The sequence below is a fragment of the Quercus robur genome, chromosome 7, assembly GCF_932294415.1.
Source record: "Quercus robur chromosome 7, dhQueRobu3.1, whole genome shotgun sequence".
In the NCBI taxonomy this organism is placed as follows: Eukaryota; Viridiplantae; Streptophyta; class Magnoliopsida; order Fagales; family Fagaceae; genus Quercus; species Quercus robur.
The window spans coordinates 35,629,916-35,650,344 of NC_065540.1; the positions used below are offsets into that span (position 1 = coordinate 35,629,916).

General features: G+C 35.7%; 1 protein-coding gene across 2 annotated transcripts in view; it reads right to left on the bottom strand.

Moving 5' to 3' along the window:
• Positions 1-20,429, bottom strand: part of LOC126693235 (uncharacterized) — a 41,210-nt gene that overhangs the window by 15,533 nt on the left and 5,248 nt on the right. For both annotated transcript variants that reach the window (XM_050389144.1, XM_050389145.1), the window contains exons 5-21: positions 19,215-19,277; positions 17,973-18,090; positions 17,728-17,837; positions 17,519-17,614; positions 14,618-14,741; positions 12,962-13,029; positions 6,064-6,150; positions 5,786-5,938; positions 5,589-5,684; positions 5,392-5,451; positions 5,188-5,309; positions 5,009-5,096; positions 1,742-1,846; positions 1,546-1,650; positions 1,413-1,465; positions 1,066-1,129; positions 798-932 (exon numbers count right to left, since the gene is read on the bottom strand). In XM_050389144.1, coding sequence (XP_050245101.1) covers positions 798-932; positions 1,066-1,129; positions 1,413-1,465; positions 1,546-1,650; positions 1,742-1,846; positions 5,009-5,096; positions 5,188-5,309; positions 5,392-5,451; positions 5,589-5,684; positions 5,786-5,938; positions 6,064-6,150; positions 12,962-13,029; positions 14,618-14,741; positions 17,519-17,614; positions 17,728-17,837; positions 17,973-18,090; positions 19,215-19,277 — 1,647 coding nt within the window. The remainder of the gene's footprint in view (positions 1-797; positions 933-1,065; positions 1,130-1,412; positions 1,466-1,545; positions 1,651-1,741; positions 1,847-5,008; positions 5,097-5,187; positions 5,310-5,391; positions 5,452-5,588; positions 5,685-5,785; positions 5,939-6,063; positions 6,151-12,961; positions 13,030-14,617; positions 14,742-17,518; positions 17,615-17,727; positions 17,838-17,972; positions 18,091-19,214; positions 19,278-20,429) is intronic.

Consider the following 20,429-nt stretch of genomic DNA (forward strand, 5'->3'; position numbering starts at 1 on the left):
ATATGTGAGTGTTTGGATAAGAATTATTATTGCGTCTGGCGTTTGCGTTTTGCTTCTTTTTTTTTTTCCATTATTTTCACGCTTTTCAGCTTTTAGAGACAAGTTTTATTGTTCATGCATTGTTCATCACTGTTCACGCACTGTTCATGGGACCCACAACCACTTTATTCAGAAAAATAAATAAATAAATAAAAATGGGACCCACGGCACTATTCACATATTTAAAAATTATTTTGTTACAGTGTTTTCAATTTTCAGTTTTCAGTTTCAACAAAAATAAGTTGTATCCAAATGGACCCATTGTATAAGTTATGAGGGTAGTTTGGTCATATTTTACGTAATGCCTATATATACAAATAATAGATGAGAATTATGGGTATTCATTTTTTAACCCAAAGCCACTTATTAATTTACAAGATCCATGTGAGGAAAAAAAAACTGCTAAAGTTGACATGCACAAAACTGTTATACAAGGCACGCTTAGATTTGCTATGTAACAAGTTGAGACCATTTGCTTGAGGGGAGTGCTTTGAGTAATATACTGTATAAGTTAAGTGGGCAGTTTGGTCATATTGTATTTAATGCCTAATCTGTAAATAATAGATGAGTAGAATGGTTATTTAGTTTTTAACCCTAAGCCAACTATTAAATTACAATATCCATGTAAAAAAGAAAGGAAAAAAAAAGATGTCAAAATCCAACCATTTATTCTATGCCAGAATAAAAAAAGAATGCAGGATTACTTTAGTTCAACATTCTTAAAACTCTCAATTAGGTGACTAAACAAAATTGCATACCTGTAGAAGAGGATCCATTGAAGATTTGAATTTCAAAAGACTGTCCTCCATGAAAATCAACGCGGCAATAGCAAAATAAAACGTTGTTCTACTACGAGAACATCTGTAATCATCTAAGAAAGGGAAGTGCTCTTTCTGAAAATGGAAAACAAACAAACATATTGCCAAATTATTGGCCAATATTAACTTACAGTTAAGTGTAAATTTAATTATGAGAACAAAGCCAAAAGAAAATATATATATATATATATTTAAGAGTGATATTTACATCATGATGTGAAATAATAGATTTAATGATATCCAACTTCAGAAGCAGCTTTCCCAACATAGATCTGCACAAAATTGCATGTTGATGTAAATACACAGCAGAGAGAATTAATATAATAAAAAGGCCGTACCCGGTACACAAATCTCCCACTGATGCGGGGTCTCAGAGAAACCAAGGTAGGCAACCTTATCCCTAATTAATTTGAGAGGTTGATTCCCATACTCGAACCCATGACTTATCGCTTTTGGTGGAAGGCATTTGCCATTGCACCAAGGCTCAACCTCAAGAAAATTAATATAATAAAAAATAAAAAGTTTCCAAACTAAATCTGAAGTTATAAAACTAACCCAGATGTCATTTCCAAGAAAACACTCAAGGTATGGTCAATAACCACTTTAGACTGCAAATACAGATATATCATGCCATTAGATAAACTAATTGAATTCATTAGAACAGTTAATAGAAGCTGTGATCTGTCACCTGAGAGTAAGATTTCAGATTTGTAACAATCTTTCTTACAATAGCAACCAATAATAGTAAATGATCATGGATTCCAAGAAGCTCAGATAGTCGAGCATATAGTTGCTGCAAAAAAACATCCAGGAACATGAAGAGGGTCGAACTCAACCAAAAAGAAAGGAAAAAAAGTACCGGTTTGAATTTCAAATTCACTTACTTTGGAAGAATGCAAGGCATAATCACCAACAAAAGATTTCCTAAATTGTTGTAAAAAGGTAAGAATTGCACAATCAAGCCTTTGCTTGCTTAGTTCACCATACCTCTGCCAATGTCCAAGGAATAAATAAACATGATATATTGTAACAAAGGAAAAAGACAACCAGATATATTTAAGAAAGAATCAGCTGCTTTAATGTGAAAAAATATAAATTTTACCTCTCAAAATTTAAAAGGAGAATGGAGACAAATTGTGCTTAAAAGAAAATCTTAAAAAACAAGTAGTTTTATACCAATCAGCAAAGCCTTAGTTTAAACCATATGCAGATGCACATGATCTAAAAGAAAGTAAGAATTGAAAATAAATCATTAAATGCAACCCTTTAGACAAAAGGGCAATGATTAGTTGTTTCAAAGCCTACAATAAACACCCAGATTAGGTGGGGTAAAAGTTATGGAACAGTACACGGGTGATTTACTTATTCTGTGTACTATTTCAAACCCAACACCAATGTCACAATGTATCTGTAGCCATATCATTGTATAGACTAAAACATCAATCAAAGGAGATGCAAATGGCCTTGTAGAAATTTGTGATGATGTGAGGGAGAAAAGAGGAGAGGAGAGAACCTGAGAGTTTACGTGGTTCGGCCTTTTGACCTACATTCATGGACAAGAGCCCAAAGAGCTACAATTTCTTTCACTTTTCTTAACAATAATGGAATCCATATTTATAATAGAGCTTAAACACAAAATTCAATGGTAATTTGAATTTGAATTGCGTATTAATTGCTTCAATCCCACGACATTCTCTAGCAATCAATCCCTTAATTTACTAACCAATTCCATAATTTTTTTTCATGGTAATCAACACTCCCACTCAAGTTGTGCATTAATCTTTGATGAAATGAATAAGGCTGTGTTTGTTTCAGTGTAAAATATTTTCCGGGTGTAAAATATTTTCAGGTGAAAATATTTTCAGGAAAGGAAAATATTTTCTAGTGTTTGGTTGTATTATAAAAATTATATTAGAAAACAATTTTCAGTGTTTGGTAACATTCTGAAAATGCTATTTTCCCACAAATTTTTCACATTTTCTCAGCTATTTTCTCAACTTCAAAACAAATTTTATATCAGAAAAAACCACCACCACCACCACCACAAACTCACCTCGACAACCCACCCACATCAACAAACCACCACTTGTCACCACAACAACTTTGATTAAAAAACAAAAAAACAACCAACACCACCACAAATCCTCCTCAACAACCCATCCACATCAACAATGGCTATCAACAAACCCACCACAACCCAATAAAAACCCACACAACCGGCCACAACCCACAACCCAAGGACCCACACCACCGATCCCCACCACCACCGACTCACAGGCCACAACCCAACAATCCATTCTCTTCAAATTCGAGTGATCGGAGCCATCAATTTCGTCGGAAGAGAAGGTAAAGATTGAAGCTTTGGAGGAAGAAAGGAAGCCATCAATTTCTCGACGATCTCAGCGATCTCGGCTTTCCTTGTGGCGCAATCGGTCATGAGCTAAAAGGCTCTCTACTCTCACTTCTTTCTGGGCAGTGAGGCGGCGCGATCTGGGCGATGGAGGAGGCAGTGGGGCAGCACGATCTGGGCTGGCTGGAGCTTGGCTGGGCGGCCACCTGTGCTCTCTCTCTCTCTCTCTCTCTCTCTCTCTCTCTCTCTCTCTGCGCGTCTGAAGTCCGGAAATGGTTTGAAGTGAAAATAGAAGGGTAAAAAAATTTCCGGGTCAAAGCCATAATTTTTACGGCCAACTGAAATGTTTTTCCGGAAAATGAATTTTCCATGCGCAACCAAACACACGGTGAGGTGTAAAACCATTTCCTGAAATGGTTTTACGCCAAAACAAACGCAGCCTAAGTTGCAAATATTGCATACAAATCATGAACTATCTTCCAAAATTTTGTACTTTTTATTTATAAGAAAATTAGCCAACAACAGTGAAATTTGGTATGAATCAATGTAGGTGCTTAATATGATGAAATCCTTTGCTATGAAGGATGGTACTAGGAGTGAGAATTGCATAGATAAAATATTTTTTGTTAAGTAAATAGTGGGTAGGGAAAGGTGTGGTTGGAACGACAAACATCAAACCCATTGAGAGTGCTATTACCACTGTGCATCACTTTCTCACTAGAATTGAAGGTGACAATAGCAATAACATTATTACCATCAGAAGAATCCAGTAGTAAAGCATACTGGTTTGAGGATTAAAAAAAAAAGAAAACTAACAAGGTAGAAATCATGTCCACTCTCTCTCAACAGAAGCATCCTCACCTCCATGCTTTCTTAAGAGGGAAGGAGGTGCCAATTGAACTACAACTCAGCCACAACATACATCACACTCTTCATAACAAAGAAATAGATACTACTAAGTAATACATTATCTTTCAAGAATTTCAAAATGCGGCAAGCACTTTGATGCAGCACACAATAGGAAAATATAGATAATAGAGGAACAAAAGCAACAACTGGACAAACCCTAGGCTTCACCACCTAGAACCTACATGCAAAATCTAGGCATCACCACCTAAGGGCTTTTGGCATCACCACCAAACAGAGAGAACAAAAGAGGAAAACAATTACATAATCTCCAAATGTCAAGTCCAAATTCGAATCAGTCTGTACCCAAGAAGTTTATTTATGACCTGGTAGTACATTATTGTAAAATTTTGGGCTTAACTAAGATCTTTTGAGTCAGACTGGCTACCACCCTGACTTTATGCAGAGACTAGGGATTAGAAGAAGTTTCAAACTATGGATTATTAATGAGGTCAGATAACAAAGTGGTATCATCAAGAGTATCATATACTTCATAATGTCCTACAATTCTGACTGGTCAAGCAAATTACTTTAGACCGCATATTGACTCCTGAAGTCATATTCAGACCTCAAACAATAAGCTTTATCACAGTACTAGTAGAAAGTAAAAACAGGCTTAGATACAACTTGATATGGGCAACGCATGATTAATAGACTCCACTTATGAACCCAAGATATTCCTTTACAACAACCATATATTAGATAACTATCTAATATAAACTTGTAACTCCTAAGTTCCTAATACAAAGATGTCATGTTAATTTTTATAAAAACATGTTTAAGAAGGAAAAAAGGATATAAAATGCAAAAATTCCACACCATAAAGATTGCATGTTCAAGTTGCACTGAAAATATCTGAATGCAAAAAAAATGCCAACTTGGTTTAATGAAAAACCTGACTCTGTAACCCGCTGTCTGTCACATTTATCAACTGCCAAACACGAGCTGAAAGTTCTGCATCAAATACTTCTTGCAATTCTCCACTGGATTAGAGAAGCAAAAGGGCCTGATGAGATACACAATTCTCTCTGAAAGCTATAATTGTAAATTTTTAATAAGCAATAAAAATGTAACCTGAAGCCAGAAATTTGCTTAGTCTTAAGAATGGCAGCAACAATATGCACTATCCAAGCAAGTTTGACTTCGACCAAAGAGAGTTGAATGTTATCTGCACAACATTGGAGGTTTGCTCCATCCTATACAAAGCAAATTACATGTAATATCAAATTATTGCAAAAAGAAAAAGAAAGTAAGGAAAGGGAGTATTCAATAGAGTACCATATACAATTGCAAGATAGGCTCCATAATCTTCACTATATACATACCACAAGTTTCATACTGCAATTCACGCAAGAAAAGATGGTGTTAAAGTCAAATTCATCAGCAATTTTTGAGAAAATTGAAGGGTTGTTTAGTTTAACCAATAAGGAAATGTAAAACTTTTCAAAAGTATTCCTGATGCGTGTTTTCCAAACCTGAAATCTGCAAAGATAAGGAATGAAATCAAGTTGATCCTGAAGGAGTTCAACATTATCAAGTGGATCCTCAGAGAGTTCATCAGAAAATTCAGACTGCAGAAGATAAATGAAGCAAAAGTAATGTAAAAAATTTACATAGTGAAAGTGAAAGTGAAAGCATTGCATCACTGCAAAAATTATAGCTGCTATCTCACCTGCAAAGAATCAAATCTTGATGAAATGAAACCTTCTATAATCTTGGGTGCATATTCATCCAGCAGGTTTGCTGTGTCAGTCTTCAAAAACCGTACAGATGTGACCAATCTTGACCACATCCCTAAAAGGTAATAAACACTGCTGCCAGCCCACTGGAAAAAGATAATGAATTCATCAATTCAGACAAGAGGAATTTCATTAAATCTATCCATAATAAAATCAAATTCCATCATTTTCTTCATAAAAAATACTCAAAAGTTATGGGAGATAAATGAACCTGCCAGGAATGAAGAGATTTCAGTGTGAAGTCTGCTACTAAGCGTATCCAATCAGCATAGCCATCAGCGTTAACAAGTTCTGATAACTGCAACCAATTTTAACCATCAATGACTGGGCTCACCAAAAAATTAGAGAAAATGGACAATAATATAATAAAAGTCAGAAGCTCCCCTTATAGAAAACTGAACCCACAATGACACCCCACCCCCCCCCCCCCCACCTTTTCTTTTGCTCCAAAATTTGGAGTGACTCTAATTCTAGGAAGCATGAACACTTCATTTGGGATGCTGTATTTGTGTCGGACACTTGACACACTTGGAAACTTCAGCATGTGTGTCCTCACCATGTCCTTTTTTTTTTCAATGCAAGACACGGCCGAGACACGAGAACAAGAAGAATTGAATACCCTTTTACATAGTAAAAAATAATAATAAAAGAGAGAGCATTCATGCTCCAAATATCAAGAGTGCATTTGAAAATTAATAAATATCTTTATTCTTGGTTTGTATTCTAATTTCTAAACATTCTTTAATGGTCATGGTTTTGCTTTATTATCCATTATTACTCTTAATTTAATGCATAATTAACACTATATAAAAAATAATATATATAGAAAATATAAATATAAATATAAATATATTTAATAGACATGTCCTGCCATACCCGTGTCCTATTTTTTCAAAAAAAATCTTGTCAACGTGTCATATCCGTACTCGTGTCAATGCTTCTTAGCTCTAATAGTCCCCCATTGAAACGGATTTGGAAGTTATTCTGTTTGATTTTAAACTCCATCATGAGATTCATGACCCCATGTCTATGATAACAGGTTGTGGGAGCTTTATTTTCTCTAGGTGTGCTTCCTATTAGAGAGTTATTTCTACTGTTTTTCTGAACTATGGTCATATCATATTAGAAAAGTAAGGTGACAAATGATTGTTGAACCAATGTGTACAGGATTGTTTTGCCCTTCAAAGGAATATCCACCAATGCACTGTATAGCATAAAAGTAGAGAACTCCAAAACAGCTGACAACATTTAAGACAACCATATCTCTCACTAGGAAATCTCAATGCAATAAAATGTCCCCCCAATGTCAGTGCATTAAATATTCCCCAATATGACATGTCTATCCCACTACAACTCAAAGAGGAGAATTCTTCCCCTAGTTCTGCTTTCCCCACATCATCATTCAGTTGTAACTACCCAAGTAAAATCATCCTCAATCTTGAACAAACAAGAAATAGAATCAGCTCCATATCCTCCTTCATGCTTTACCCCTTCATCCCATGATAAAAACACCCTTCCAAAAGTTTTTTTTTTTTGGTAAATAACGTAAGAATATTATTAATAATAGAAAGGTTGCCAAACCGAGTACAGTGGGGATGTACTATGGGGGCACAAATCAGGAAACAAAAGAACACCGGTCAAGAAATAAAGAAAAGGAAGAACAAGAAAAATGAAAAAAAACCACACTCCATTCAAAGAGAGTGTGTAAGAAGAAAGACTTAATCTCCAGCAAAGAGCGTTCACAACCCTCAAAACTTCTAGCATTCCTTTCACGCAAAATGCACCAAATCAAGCAATGAGGCACTAGTCTCCAAACATCAATATGACGATGTCACACAAACTTTCCTTGCCAAGCCTCAAACAAGTCAAGAAGTATGAGGCATAACCCATTGAATACCAAACAAGCAGAAGACCATGGACCACAACTCCCAAGCTATGGAGCAATGAAGTAGAAGATGATCCACTGACTCCCCACACCTCTTACACATATAGCACTAGTCAAGCACCATCACTCGTCTTTTACGAAGGTTGTCTGTTGTTAAGATCTTACCTAAGGAAGCAGACCAAGAAAAGAAAGCCACCCTTGGAGGAACCTTCGATTGCCATATCATTCTCCATGGAAAGGAAACAAAAGTAGGAGGGTAGAAGGAGCTATAATAACCTCTAACCTCAAAACCTCTATTCCTTGCAGGTTTCCAACAAACCTTATTAGGACCAAAACCCCGCACTATCAAAGAATAGACCAATTCCATAAACCGGTCAAAGGCTTCTTCTTCCCAATCTTGTGGTGAACGAAGAAATTGCACATTCCAGTTAAACCTCCCAGCAGACCAACCCATAACTTCAGCCACCGAAGAATCCTTTGACCTACTAAGATGATAAAGCTTTGGAAATGCCTCTTGGAGGGTACAATCCCCACACCACACATGCTTCCAAAATTTCACTCTAGTACCATCCCCCACATCATAAACAAGGAATTTAGAGAAGTTCAACCAGCCACTTCTAATGTATCTCCACAGGCTGACCCCATAAGGACTTGTCACCTTTTTCGTACACCAACCACCCCAAATATTCCCATATTTTGCCTCTATAACCCTCCTCCATAAAGCATCAGTCTCCATGCCATACCTCCACAACCATTTATCTAGCAAGGCAGAATTAAAGTTCCCCAACCGTCTTATACCCAACCCCCCCACCTGCAAAGGCCTACAAACCTTGGCCCAATTAACTAAATGTATTTTAGGTTCACCACCAATCCCATTCCACAAAAAGTCTCTGTAATTTCTCCAACACCCTTCCAAAAGTTCAATCGTATAAAATACATCCAGCCCAAAAAACAGAGTTCCCCATAAGCTCTGGATGAATAATTGACTAATGGGACTACATCTTAGCCTCCTACATAGGTTAATGGCCAGCAAAAGTGCTTATTGTCATATATTTTGCTCACAACCAGTCCCAAGCCCAGAAAATGAGGATCATAGAAGGTTGACGGTCAATGTAAATTTTAGTCATTTTATTATGAATGGATCTTAACCTCTTTTAGGCAAACCATATTAACTTTGCAGCTATGCAAAAAATAAGATAAAAAAAAATCCTAGTAGGCTATTAGTCAAGATCATGAAGACCATGAACATTACTAAAAAAGATCTTAAGACTCATAGTCATATGAGCTCCAATCCCCTCTCTGCTAACTTCACTTCCCTCAACCGCCCTTTCCCTACTAATAACTTGATGTAAAACGTGACCTCCTGCTCCTCATTTGCCAACCTCCTTGTTTCTTCATCCAAGACCATTGGCTCCAATCACATACCATCATTTTCAAGCCCCTCAAATGACATCAAAACCCAATGTAAAACAGCAATTTTAAAGGACAGTATTTAGGCTAAGTAATTCAATTCCAAAAGATTAAAATAGGTAGTCCCCATCTAACAGTCTAAAAAAACCCCTTAATGATGTAGTTTGGAAGTTAGATATTCTGCTTACTAAGAGGGTGTTTGGATTGGGTGAAAACTGAGTTATATTATATAGCTCAGTTTTCATCACCCATAATCCAAAACATGTGGGACCCACAAAAGAAATGTTGTTTGGCAAGATTTTTGAATCTTGATTTCATCACTCAAAACTCAAAAAATTGAGTTTGAGTGATGAAAACCGGAAACAAAAATTTGGATTTCCCAAAACATCAAATTTGAGTTTTAGTGGCAATGTAGTTATTTTGGTGAGTTTGTGGGGCCATAAGCAGTGAGTTGTCACGTCAACCATCAAGTTGGGCACATTTCTTTTTTCATTTCATTTCCTTCATTTTAGACTTTCTCCTCCATTTTCACTTTGCTCCTCCACAACCTTCTCTCTTCCTCCCCTCACATTTGTTCTTTTCCATTTCATTTCAAAAATCGGAGAATTAGAAGCTCTTGCAAAGCCAAAGAGAACCCATCCATGCTCACCATTGCTGACCAAAGAGACCCAAGATCTTCACCGACGAGGCTTGCTTTGTCACCGGCTGGCTGTCACTCCACTTGATCAAGTTTGTAGATCTTCTCCCAAGTGACCACTATCTCTCTCTCTCTCTCCATTTCCCATGTCCATTGTCACATTTGTAGATGGAGATGTAGACATGCTTTGGGTGTTTGGAGATGGATATGTAGACTTCTGGTTTTTTATAAAGCTCATGATCTTCTTCTTCTTCTTCTTCTTTTGAAGGTGCTGTTGGAAATTGATCTTGAAAATCCAACATGGGTCGTACTAGGAAATTTAATTCCATGGAATTTAGATCTTTCTTAGAGAGAAACATCTGAGAATCAGACACACCCATGAATGAAAGTGACTTGAACTCAAAGAACATGAAGAGAAAAAGTGTTAAAAACACACAGAATACCAACTTGGAATTGGAATAAAGAAAGGACCAAAACAAAAGGACAAGAAGATGAAAAAGACGAAGAAATCTAAAAACAAACAAGAGGGGACTGACAAGCCTATACTAAGATCTTCTCCCAGGTGACCACTATCTCTCTCTCTCTCTCTCCATTTTCCATGTCCATTGTCACATTTGTAGATGGAGATGTAGACATGCTTTGGGTGTTCGGAGATGGATATGTAGACTTCTGGTTTTTTATAAAGCTCATGATCTTCTTCTTCTTCTTCTTCTGAAGGTGCTGTTGGACACTGATCTTGAAAATTCAATGTGGGTCATACTAGGAAATTAATTCCATGGAATTTAGATCTTTCTCAGAGAGAAACATCAGAGAATCAGACACACCCATGAATGAAAGTGACTTGAACTTTTCATCAAAAAAAAAAAAAAAAAAAAGAAAAGAAAGTGACTTGAACTCAGAGAACATGAAGAGAAAAAGTGTTAAAAACACACAGAATACCAACTTGGAATTGGAATATAGAAAGGACCAAAACAAAAGGACAAGAAGATGAAAAAGACGAAGAAATCTAAAAACAAACTAGAGGGGACTGACAAGCCTAGACTAAGAAGAAACGTAATGCCAACAATATATTTAGAAAATCACTATCTATTTTTTTGTTTTTTTTTTTTTTAAAGTGATTTCTTGAAGCTTGTTTTTTTAAAGTGATTTCTTCACTTTTTTGGGTTTTATGATGGGAGAAGACGAAAGTGGAGAGGATTAGCAGAAAAATGAAGGATGAAGGAGACAGAACATGGGTAGGGGTGTTTTCTGTTCTGTGTAGTGTTAGTGGGTGGGCTCCACCATTTTGCCAAAAAGTGGAGTTAAAGACTGAAAGATGTAACTCAGTTTTGTAACCAAACAGAAATTGAAGAGGTATTTGAGTTATAGTGGGAATTGAGTTATGAGTTATGGCCTATGGGTTATGAGTTTGAGTTATGGGTTTTGAGATATGGGTGGTGAGATATCCACCAAACAGGCCCTAATTGTCTCCCCTTCACAATCTTCAACGACATAGAAAGGATCGGGGAAAAAAGCACCACGCAAAGTTGCCCTCCCAAACATAAGCTACCTAACCATATCCCTCAATTTACGTAACATGTAAACCCTAAATATTAACCGCATTATCGGTCACTCTAAAAGTCCACATTGTGGCAACATCTCCAACGAAATCCTCCTCCAGCAACTAAAGGGCTCATTTCTTATGACTCGCTACCCAGCCCTTCCTTTGTTTTTGTTGCATAAGCATTCTGACCAACAACTTCCTTTGATGGTTGTAAATCAGCTCCAACTTCATTATTACCTCTAGCAACAAAGAATGCAGACTGTTATGAATATGTATAAGTGACGGATAAACTTGTAATATTGAAATTACTCACCTCTAAATAATATGTATTTGTGCCAATGAACTATAGGTCAAATAGCATTTCCTAGTGTTTTACAAAGACAATCAGGGTTTGAACCTCCCCTCCCCACTTAACATGTATCTAGAGAAATTAATATGTGTGTGTGTTTGGGTAAATTAATTAAACCTAAACTCATTTCCCAATGCACAACATTGTATCAGAGAACTAAAGCCCCTTTTCACAGCCAACGCCATAACTTCGCTGTTACCCAACTCTGGCAATGACATCATTCTTCTTCCTAGGCTTCAGGGACCACACTCAAACACAGACCAATATATTTATACCCTCTCTAACGTCAACCTCATGACCACCAGTCGAGTCACATGACCTAAGCAGAGTCGAATTTGATCAAGATTGATAGGATGACTAAATTGTGACTGTCCCTACACCTCTAATAACTGTCAACAATGCGAACAACCCCCAAAACTGGCACCTACTTCCACCAACTGGGCCAAAATGGCACTCAAGTTTTAGGAACATCATTCCAGTTCTTTTATTGGTAAGAAACACATACAAACCCAATCAGTCTTAAATCCACACTCATTTTTCCTTTTACAATTAACACTAGAAGAGAATTTTCATTTTACAACTAACATTGTTCTACTGATTTCATTCAAGAAAGGTTGAAAACAAGAAATAGGTTCTACAACCACCCTTTATACTGAAACATTGCTACAATCCTCGGTATAGAATTTTCTCAGGGAAAAATTTAAGAAAAGAAAGTAGGTCAATTGTAAAGACAAGATATAGGCAACATGGTTCTGACAAAGTCCATTCAATAGACATAATAATAAGCCCCACCATAGCATAGGTTGTCCATCAAGCAAATTTATAATAACACACATAACATTGTCCATCCAGCTGCAATTTCAAGCAAAACATTTAGGACATCTATATACTTATATTTTATAGAGAATTTTGCACCAAAATGAAGAAAGATATGCAGTGTCATATGTTCCTTTTCATGATTACACTTTTCTCATACTTCCTCCTAACAATTTCCAAAAAATAACACAAATATATGTCCATGAAATACAACATATAGAAGAAAAAATGTTTTTGTCCTACAAGAGAACAAACTCTTGATGTGAAGAACCCTAGGCGTAGCTTTTCAAATTTTTTTCAACTGGGTAGTTAAAATGGATATTATAAACAGAAGCATCTTATAGTTATATATTATTTTGAGATTAAGCAAATTACCAATCAACAAGAAGCAATTAAGCCAAACATAAAACATGAGTCACAACAGAAGTAGTTGAATGCATATATTGAGTGAGCATATAGTCAAAGTCACCTGATAATTCACTTTAAAGCGGCCAAGCAGACGACAAAATGAATGATAATTATCATGATCAGCAAGACCTGCCTCCAAACCAAAAAGGAACAAATTTCAACAGGGATGAAATGATTTATAAATTAATACAATCAATATACTATTATTTTAGTATATAGATGGCAATAAATGTTAAATATTTAAGCAAGTTTTAAAATGACGAACAGCCAAAGTTTTAGAGGATCAACACATTCCAATTATGTAAATGAATTCTCCCAACTCCCCCCAACAATGCATGTTAAAGATCGTTATACTTATTACTGACATCATGATTTGGTTCACAATGTGCAAAAACTTTGACAATTACAATTTTCAAGATGATAAGTATTAAGAGTTATAGAAAACAAATCATTTTTCTTTAAATTTTTATGAGTGAGCTTTCCCAAGGCTCCTATTGCTTTGCTGGATAAAAATTCCAGAAATATATTTTTGGGAAAAGATCACTGGCTCAATAGTCTTGTCACATGTTATGAAGCTTTAAGTAAATTCATCACAAATTTTCCACTAGCTACAAAAAGGAAAAATAACCGAGGAATTTATTCTTAAGAAAGAAATTTCCACCAATAAATTAGCAGTGAAACAAAGCATGTCCTAGAAGAAAAAATGATCAAAACATCATGGTTATTGTTGGAACAGTTTGCTTGCAACCATTCAGTAAGAATGACTTCTCTAATGAAATCAACAACTATCTCCTCACAAGCGACAAGCCTACATCCCCCTTCCCCTACTTCCCTTTCCATCCCTTCCCTTGAGAGTTTACATGTTGGTTTTAAATCATCACATTTAACTAAGTCTAAACTGAATAATTTTTATGCTAACTATTTTTTTTAGTAACATATGAAATCTTTCTAAGAAAGAACCCTTTGGACTTGCCTATCAACATGAAAAGAAAGATAAGGAAACAGAACCAGTGTACTGGAGGTGCATCTAAATTATGTAAAAGTAGAACAATCAAGAAGATCCAACAAACTAGAGAAGGAATGACCACCCATAGTAGCCATCCAATCGTACAAAGTGCACAGAAAAATCAACTTCACTACCACCATAGGTTGTTCAATGCCTTTGAATTTCCAGTAATTCCTTTCCTTCCGAATGAACCATGTGACACAAAGATGGAAAAGTTGGAAATGCTATGCAGATTTAATAGTATTTGTCTATGGTGTTTTGCTGTGTAGTAATCATATATTTCATTATGTTTTTCAGACATCTTATTGCTGCTGTTTTATATTTAGTTGGCATCTAGTGAATTTCTCTTTGGCATATGACCAATACTATTAAATCTCTATATAGAAGGAGAATAGAACTTGTGATTTAGGATGTCAAAGCATCTCTAAGTTCAATGTTTGATTTTAAATTATAAAATTAAATATTAAAAACCGTTGCAGCATAATATAGAGAAAAAAAAACAGTAATTAATTGGTCCAGATATAAGAGGTCTTCATCTTATCATGCAACTGAATCAATACTGGTTATTTTACTTAAAAAGTTCAATTATCTTAAGTTTACCAAGGTTGCAAAGTTGATTTTCAAAAAAAAGTTTCAAAAAATTTACTGCAGAGTAGCACTCCACAGATAACGTTGAAAAAAAGAAGTCAACACAAATATAATCCAGTTTACCGATTCCACTTTGCAGGATTTCTTTGGTGCCTGTCATTAAATGTGACAAAAACTTCAATCGTGTAGCGTCATTAATAAAAAATGATCGCCTTATAGAGGCTAGCCGCAACAAGCACTCCAAAGCCTGTAATTAAACATTAGGGCAGAGCTAAGAGTTAGTTAGGCAAAAAAAAATCAACTCACATTTTGACCAGAAAATTACAATTCAACCTCAAATAAAGAATTTTCACCAAATGAATTGGTGAAAAAATGAAAAAAGGGATCTGCTAAGAGTTTAACATTTCACACATTGAAAACCGGTATGAAAGATCATACTAACTTATAATATAAAGACTATAACTTAAAATACAACAAAAATAACGCTGAAATTTAAATGAGTTAAGTTTGATCCCAAAACTAACAAAAGATTAAATCATAATAAAATTATTTTGACTAAAAATATATAAATAGTCAGATATGGTCCCAAAACAGATTAATCATTAATTTAAAAACAAATGCTAATTTGATCACTCCACAAGAATTACAAAGACAAGACCCAACTTTAGGTTACACTACACAAAATAATAAAGATGTGCTTATATGAACAAATCTATTTATAAAGCTTTTAGAGGATATCTTATGATAAAAACATAAGAGGAAATTCAAACACAATAACATAGATGGAGAGCTGGAGGGAAACTATGCTTTTAAAATTTGACTTCAGAAGGCCAGCCCAAAAAAATTGCAATTGTTATGCTGATAAAACTTGCATGGAATTCCTATGACAGTCTTATTTAATAAAGGGATAAAATGATAAAATAACAAGGGCAGAAATTCTTCATCATACGATATGGCGGATAGTGAATAAACACATTAGTGAGTACAGCAAAAAGAGGAAACTTGAACAAAATGCTAGCAAAATGAGAAAAGCATGAATAGAAGCATACACCATTTGAAACGTGAGGTGTTCACCTATGGCATTTAGATCTGGATGGTTTTACTAATGCATTTTTTCAAGCTTGCTGGAGCGTAGTGAAGTATGACATCATGGAAGTCTCAGAGCAGTGTGAGTGAGCCCCCTCAATGTGAGATTCCAGAGGAGAACGCCCACAAGAAGACTCGGGGTGAGTGGGCTGTGGTCAAAATGGAGCCAACCAGTGAGGAGTTTGCAGCAATGTATCATAGGAAGAGATCCAGCAGTAGTAGTGGTGGAGCCTTGCTTGTGCACGATCCACCTTGAATTCATGCGCAGGTGGCTGCCTCAGAACAAGCAACACATCGAGCCCATTGTTCCTAGGGTCAGCACTCCTAACTTTGGCAGTAGTTGAATGCCTCCCTCGATGGTAGGAGGGTAGTTCAAGGCAAAGGGGTCAGAGAGCAGATGGCTCAACGGAGATGAAGATGTGGCTAATGGAGTAACTGTAGAGGAGGAAGTTTATAAAATTGAAAGAAAAAAAAAAAAAAAAACTGCTGAGGAGGAAGTGTTAGAAGTTACCCCTTTGAGCACCTACTGTGGATTTGAGAAGTAATCAGCCACCCATCATGAGGAACCCTCATAGAGGGTAATGAGAAGGATTAAGGTGTTTAATAAAATCCTGGGGGTGTCCCATGATGGCTACAAGGAAGAAGTAATGAGGTTTGCGGCAATTGAGAGATGGTGGTGAGCTACTGGGACACAGAGAGGTTCCCCACAGCAACACGATAGAGGTGTGGTGAAAGGAGTAAGGGAGTTGAAAAATATGGAGTGGTCAGTGAACTATGATTCTAAGAGAGGAAGCAACAGAGATATTGGTAGGATGGAGAGGGCTCTACAGTTAACCTTATGAAGCTTAAAATCTTGTCTTGGAATGTTCAAGGATTAAACAATTATGATCAAAGGTTGAGGGTCAGAAACTCCTTGAAGAAGTGGAAAGGTGACGATGTGTGTTTGCAAGAAACGAAGTTGGAGGTAGTTAACAGAGCCATGGTGAGAAGTGTATTGGGGTAGTCCTTTTGTTGATTGGGCCGTATTAGAGGCAGAAGGATTTGGTGGAGAACGTCCATGTCCACATCCATGTCCAGATTGAATAGGTCACTACATAGTCCAATGATCATGAGATAAAGTCCATCTCCAGATTGGATAATTTTTTGATTTCCACTATTTGAGAAGAGCACTTTTCTAGGATCACTCAAAGTCGGTTGCCTCAGACCATCTTGGATCATTTTCCAATTCTGTTTGATGGAGGTAGTATGTAGTATTAATGGAGGTAAGACTCATTTCAAATTTGAAAATATGTGGTTAAGAATAGAGGGGTTTGTAGATAGGGTGAGACAATGGTGGAGAGTTATACCTTTCAAGGCACACCAAGTTTCATTCTAGCCCAAAAACTTCGAGCTTGGAAGGAAGATTTGAAGAAGTGGAATAAGGAGGAGTTGGGGGACATTGGACACAGAAAGAAAGAGCTAAAAGAAATAATTGCAGAGCTGGATGCATGGGAGGAGCAAAATTGAAACTTAGTCCCAAAAATGCAAAATTTGGTCATTTGGTAGAACCAAAATAATTTCATTTTAATCCATATTTTAGGGGTCAAATGTAACAATTAAAAGTTTGTGGATTAAATTATGATAGGAAGAAACTAGAAAGGGTAAATATTTTATTTTCACTAAAATACAACGTGATTGACACATCCCCCCCCCCCCCAACACATAAATCATTTGTGAACACCTTATTCAGGCATACCACTATGTAATAGTAAATGGGATTTAAAATGTCTAAAAGATTAGTCCCAACAAAATTTTAATTACATATCAAAAAAATTATTATAATGAAAGTAAATTTAGATACTACAACAAGATACAGCGTAAAGAACTTCTCTCGAGGACAGCTTTAAAATAATTATTAAAAAAAGGTTATCCTACAAAAAGGATATAATTAATACAAACCTCTTTCGAAAAATGGCTTTGAGTGATTGCATAATAATCAAAAAATATTTGAAGTGTCGAGGGATCCTGAATAACTGGCCTCCAAGAAATTGGAATCTGTACAACACAAGGCAACAATAGTTTTAACTAAAAAGTACTAAAATAGAAAAAACGTAAAAGGCTAATGAATTATATCAAGAACATTTGCCTCAAAAAAAAGTTAAATGTACCTGTACCATACCAATCTCATCTGAACTTTCATCAAAAGATGTCCCCATAAAATCAAATGATAAAACATTCAAGAATAGTGAAAGAACCAATTCCTGCAACTTGCTTCCAACTTTTTTTTTGGGGAAGGGGGGGGGGGGGGGGGGTGTGGATCAACCAAAAAAAAAAATGATACTACAATCAAATAAAACTTTTTAAAGAAAAAAAATTCAAAGATACAATTCTAATATAAAAATCAATGTATTACCATCATTTTTAAGTTGGTGCAGTGAAGTTAGAGATATCTGGAAAACTTGAAAAAGTGACTGATCCTTGAAAGAAATAGCTATCTTACGTTGAAGCATAGAAGGTAATCCAGAATTGGTCTGACAATTGATGAACCAAGATGAAATATTTGTATTCAAAAAATTGACCAAGAATGATTATCTATTATGGAAAAAAGAAGAAAATTTTAACTAAAAGAATTTATATTAACAACCCAATCAGAAATTACACCTGTGACCCTAGTTAAATAGAAACACAAGTTGCTTATTCACACAGAAAGATAACAAGAAGATATGTTAAGAGTCAAATGAAACTCTGCCTGTGTGATGCTCAATGTCCTAATCTTTATACACAGCTAGCACCAAGCCCAAAGAAAAGTGGTGGGTGTGGTAAATTGATAGCTAGCATAAAACTTAGTCACAATGCATGAATGTGAATCCTTGCACGAGTGATTTAACTCAAGTTAATAAGAGAGTATAACCTTCAATACAATATACTGATAGAAGAAGATACATATATTCAACCATGATTTAGTTCGGATTAAGACTTAGTCAAGTTGAGTTGAACTGAAATTGCAATAAAATGACATCTGTCAAGTGGTATAAGCAGAATATCAAGACTATAAGCAAGCAACCAAAACTCATCTTCATTATTATTTTCAATAATAAGAAGAGCAACCTTGTCAAAGTACAACCCAGCTATCAACTCAACACATTCTATTACAAACTGGCTACAACTGAAAATGGAGAACAAGTGCCCAATTCTAGAAGAAAAATTATCACATAACAGAAGATAGAACAGAATTAGTTCTTTGGAAATTCAAGCATTCCTCCACTCCCAATCAGTCAAAAACAGCCAACCAGCCAAAAAGGCAAGGACCCAATAATTATCAAATAAGATGCAGATTGGATTAGGGAAGAACCTGCCAAAAGATAATCTTACATAAAAGCAACTCCTTTCAATAAATTTGCATTGCTCAAAGCAACCTGCTTCCTCAATAAAAAGATGACAAGCATACTATCTATAAAGGTGGTAAAACAAGAATTCTATCCTAGAAAAAATCCAGGTCACAGAAAATATACATATAATAAGGCTACTGCCTCAGCACAAACGACATCATGAGATGTCAGAAGGAACTTCTCCATGTTTCAGAATTTGTGCTCTTTTAGAATAGCATAATTAAGTTCCCACTAGAAGATCTTAATCAGACATTTACGCTACTAACCTGATTCATCTCAGAAACAAGCTGATTCAATATCTTCAAACCAATTGCACAATGATATGGTGCCTGATGAAAGCATATAATTTGTAAGCAAGCATATCTTTTCACAGATTCACTACAAATCACATATAAGGAGTTTCACTCCCTTCAGGCAAGGCATGAAAATAGAAAAGTATCTATCAAAAAAAAAGAGCAACAGGCAAGGCATGAACTAGGGCTATTGTGGGATTGGTTGGGTGAAAAATTTAAATTCTATCTTGTGGAATGGAATGCTGATTGTTCTCAAATAAAAAATGGTGGTTTGGGGGTGAGGAAAGAGGGCAAATTTAAACAAGCCCTACCGGGTAAATGACTTTGGAGTTTTGTGGGAAGAAGACAGTCATTAGTGTGACAAATTTTTGCTTCAAAATATAGGGAGAATTAGGGTCGATGGTCCACTAAACAATTTAAAGGTACCCATGTTTGTAGTTTATGGAGAAGTATTAGAGTGTGTTGGTAAGATTTGGGGAGAATGTATAGTTTGAGGCAGAGGATCATGCAACAAGGTGAGGTTTTGGCACAATAAGTTGTGTTCTATGTTCATTCATTTTATGCACATAATAATATGAACGGTGATATAACATATAGGTTAAGACATGATACAACAATATCAGAGAGTCAATTTGGTTTTATGCTAGGACGATCTACCATGGAAGCTATTTTCTTACTTAGACATCTAACAGAAAAATAAATAAATAAATAACGAGGCATGTAAAGATCTTCATATGGTTTTCATTTATCTTGAGAAAGCATATGATAGGGTCCCTAGAGAGGTTACGTTGTGGGCTTTGGGGAAGAAAGGAGTTCCTCTAAAGTATATTAAGTTAATCAAGGATATTTATGACGGAGTTGTAACTAGTGTGAGAACAAGTGGAGGAATCACAAGTGAGTTTCCTGTCACTACAAATTTTCATAAGGATCAAGAATCAGCGTTAAGCCCATATCTCTTTGCACTGGTGATGGATGAGCTCATTAAATTGATTCAAGAGGAAGTCCCTCGGTGTATACCTTTTGCAGATGATATAGTTTTAAATTGTTAGTGGATGAAACTAAAAGTGGAGTTAATGCCAAGTTAGAAATTTGGCAAAAAGCCCTAGAATCTAAAAGCTTTCTTTTTTTTGATAGGTAATCAGAAAACTATTATTAATGAGAAAAAAAGGAAAAGTACAAGTTGTTCAT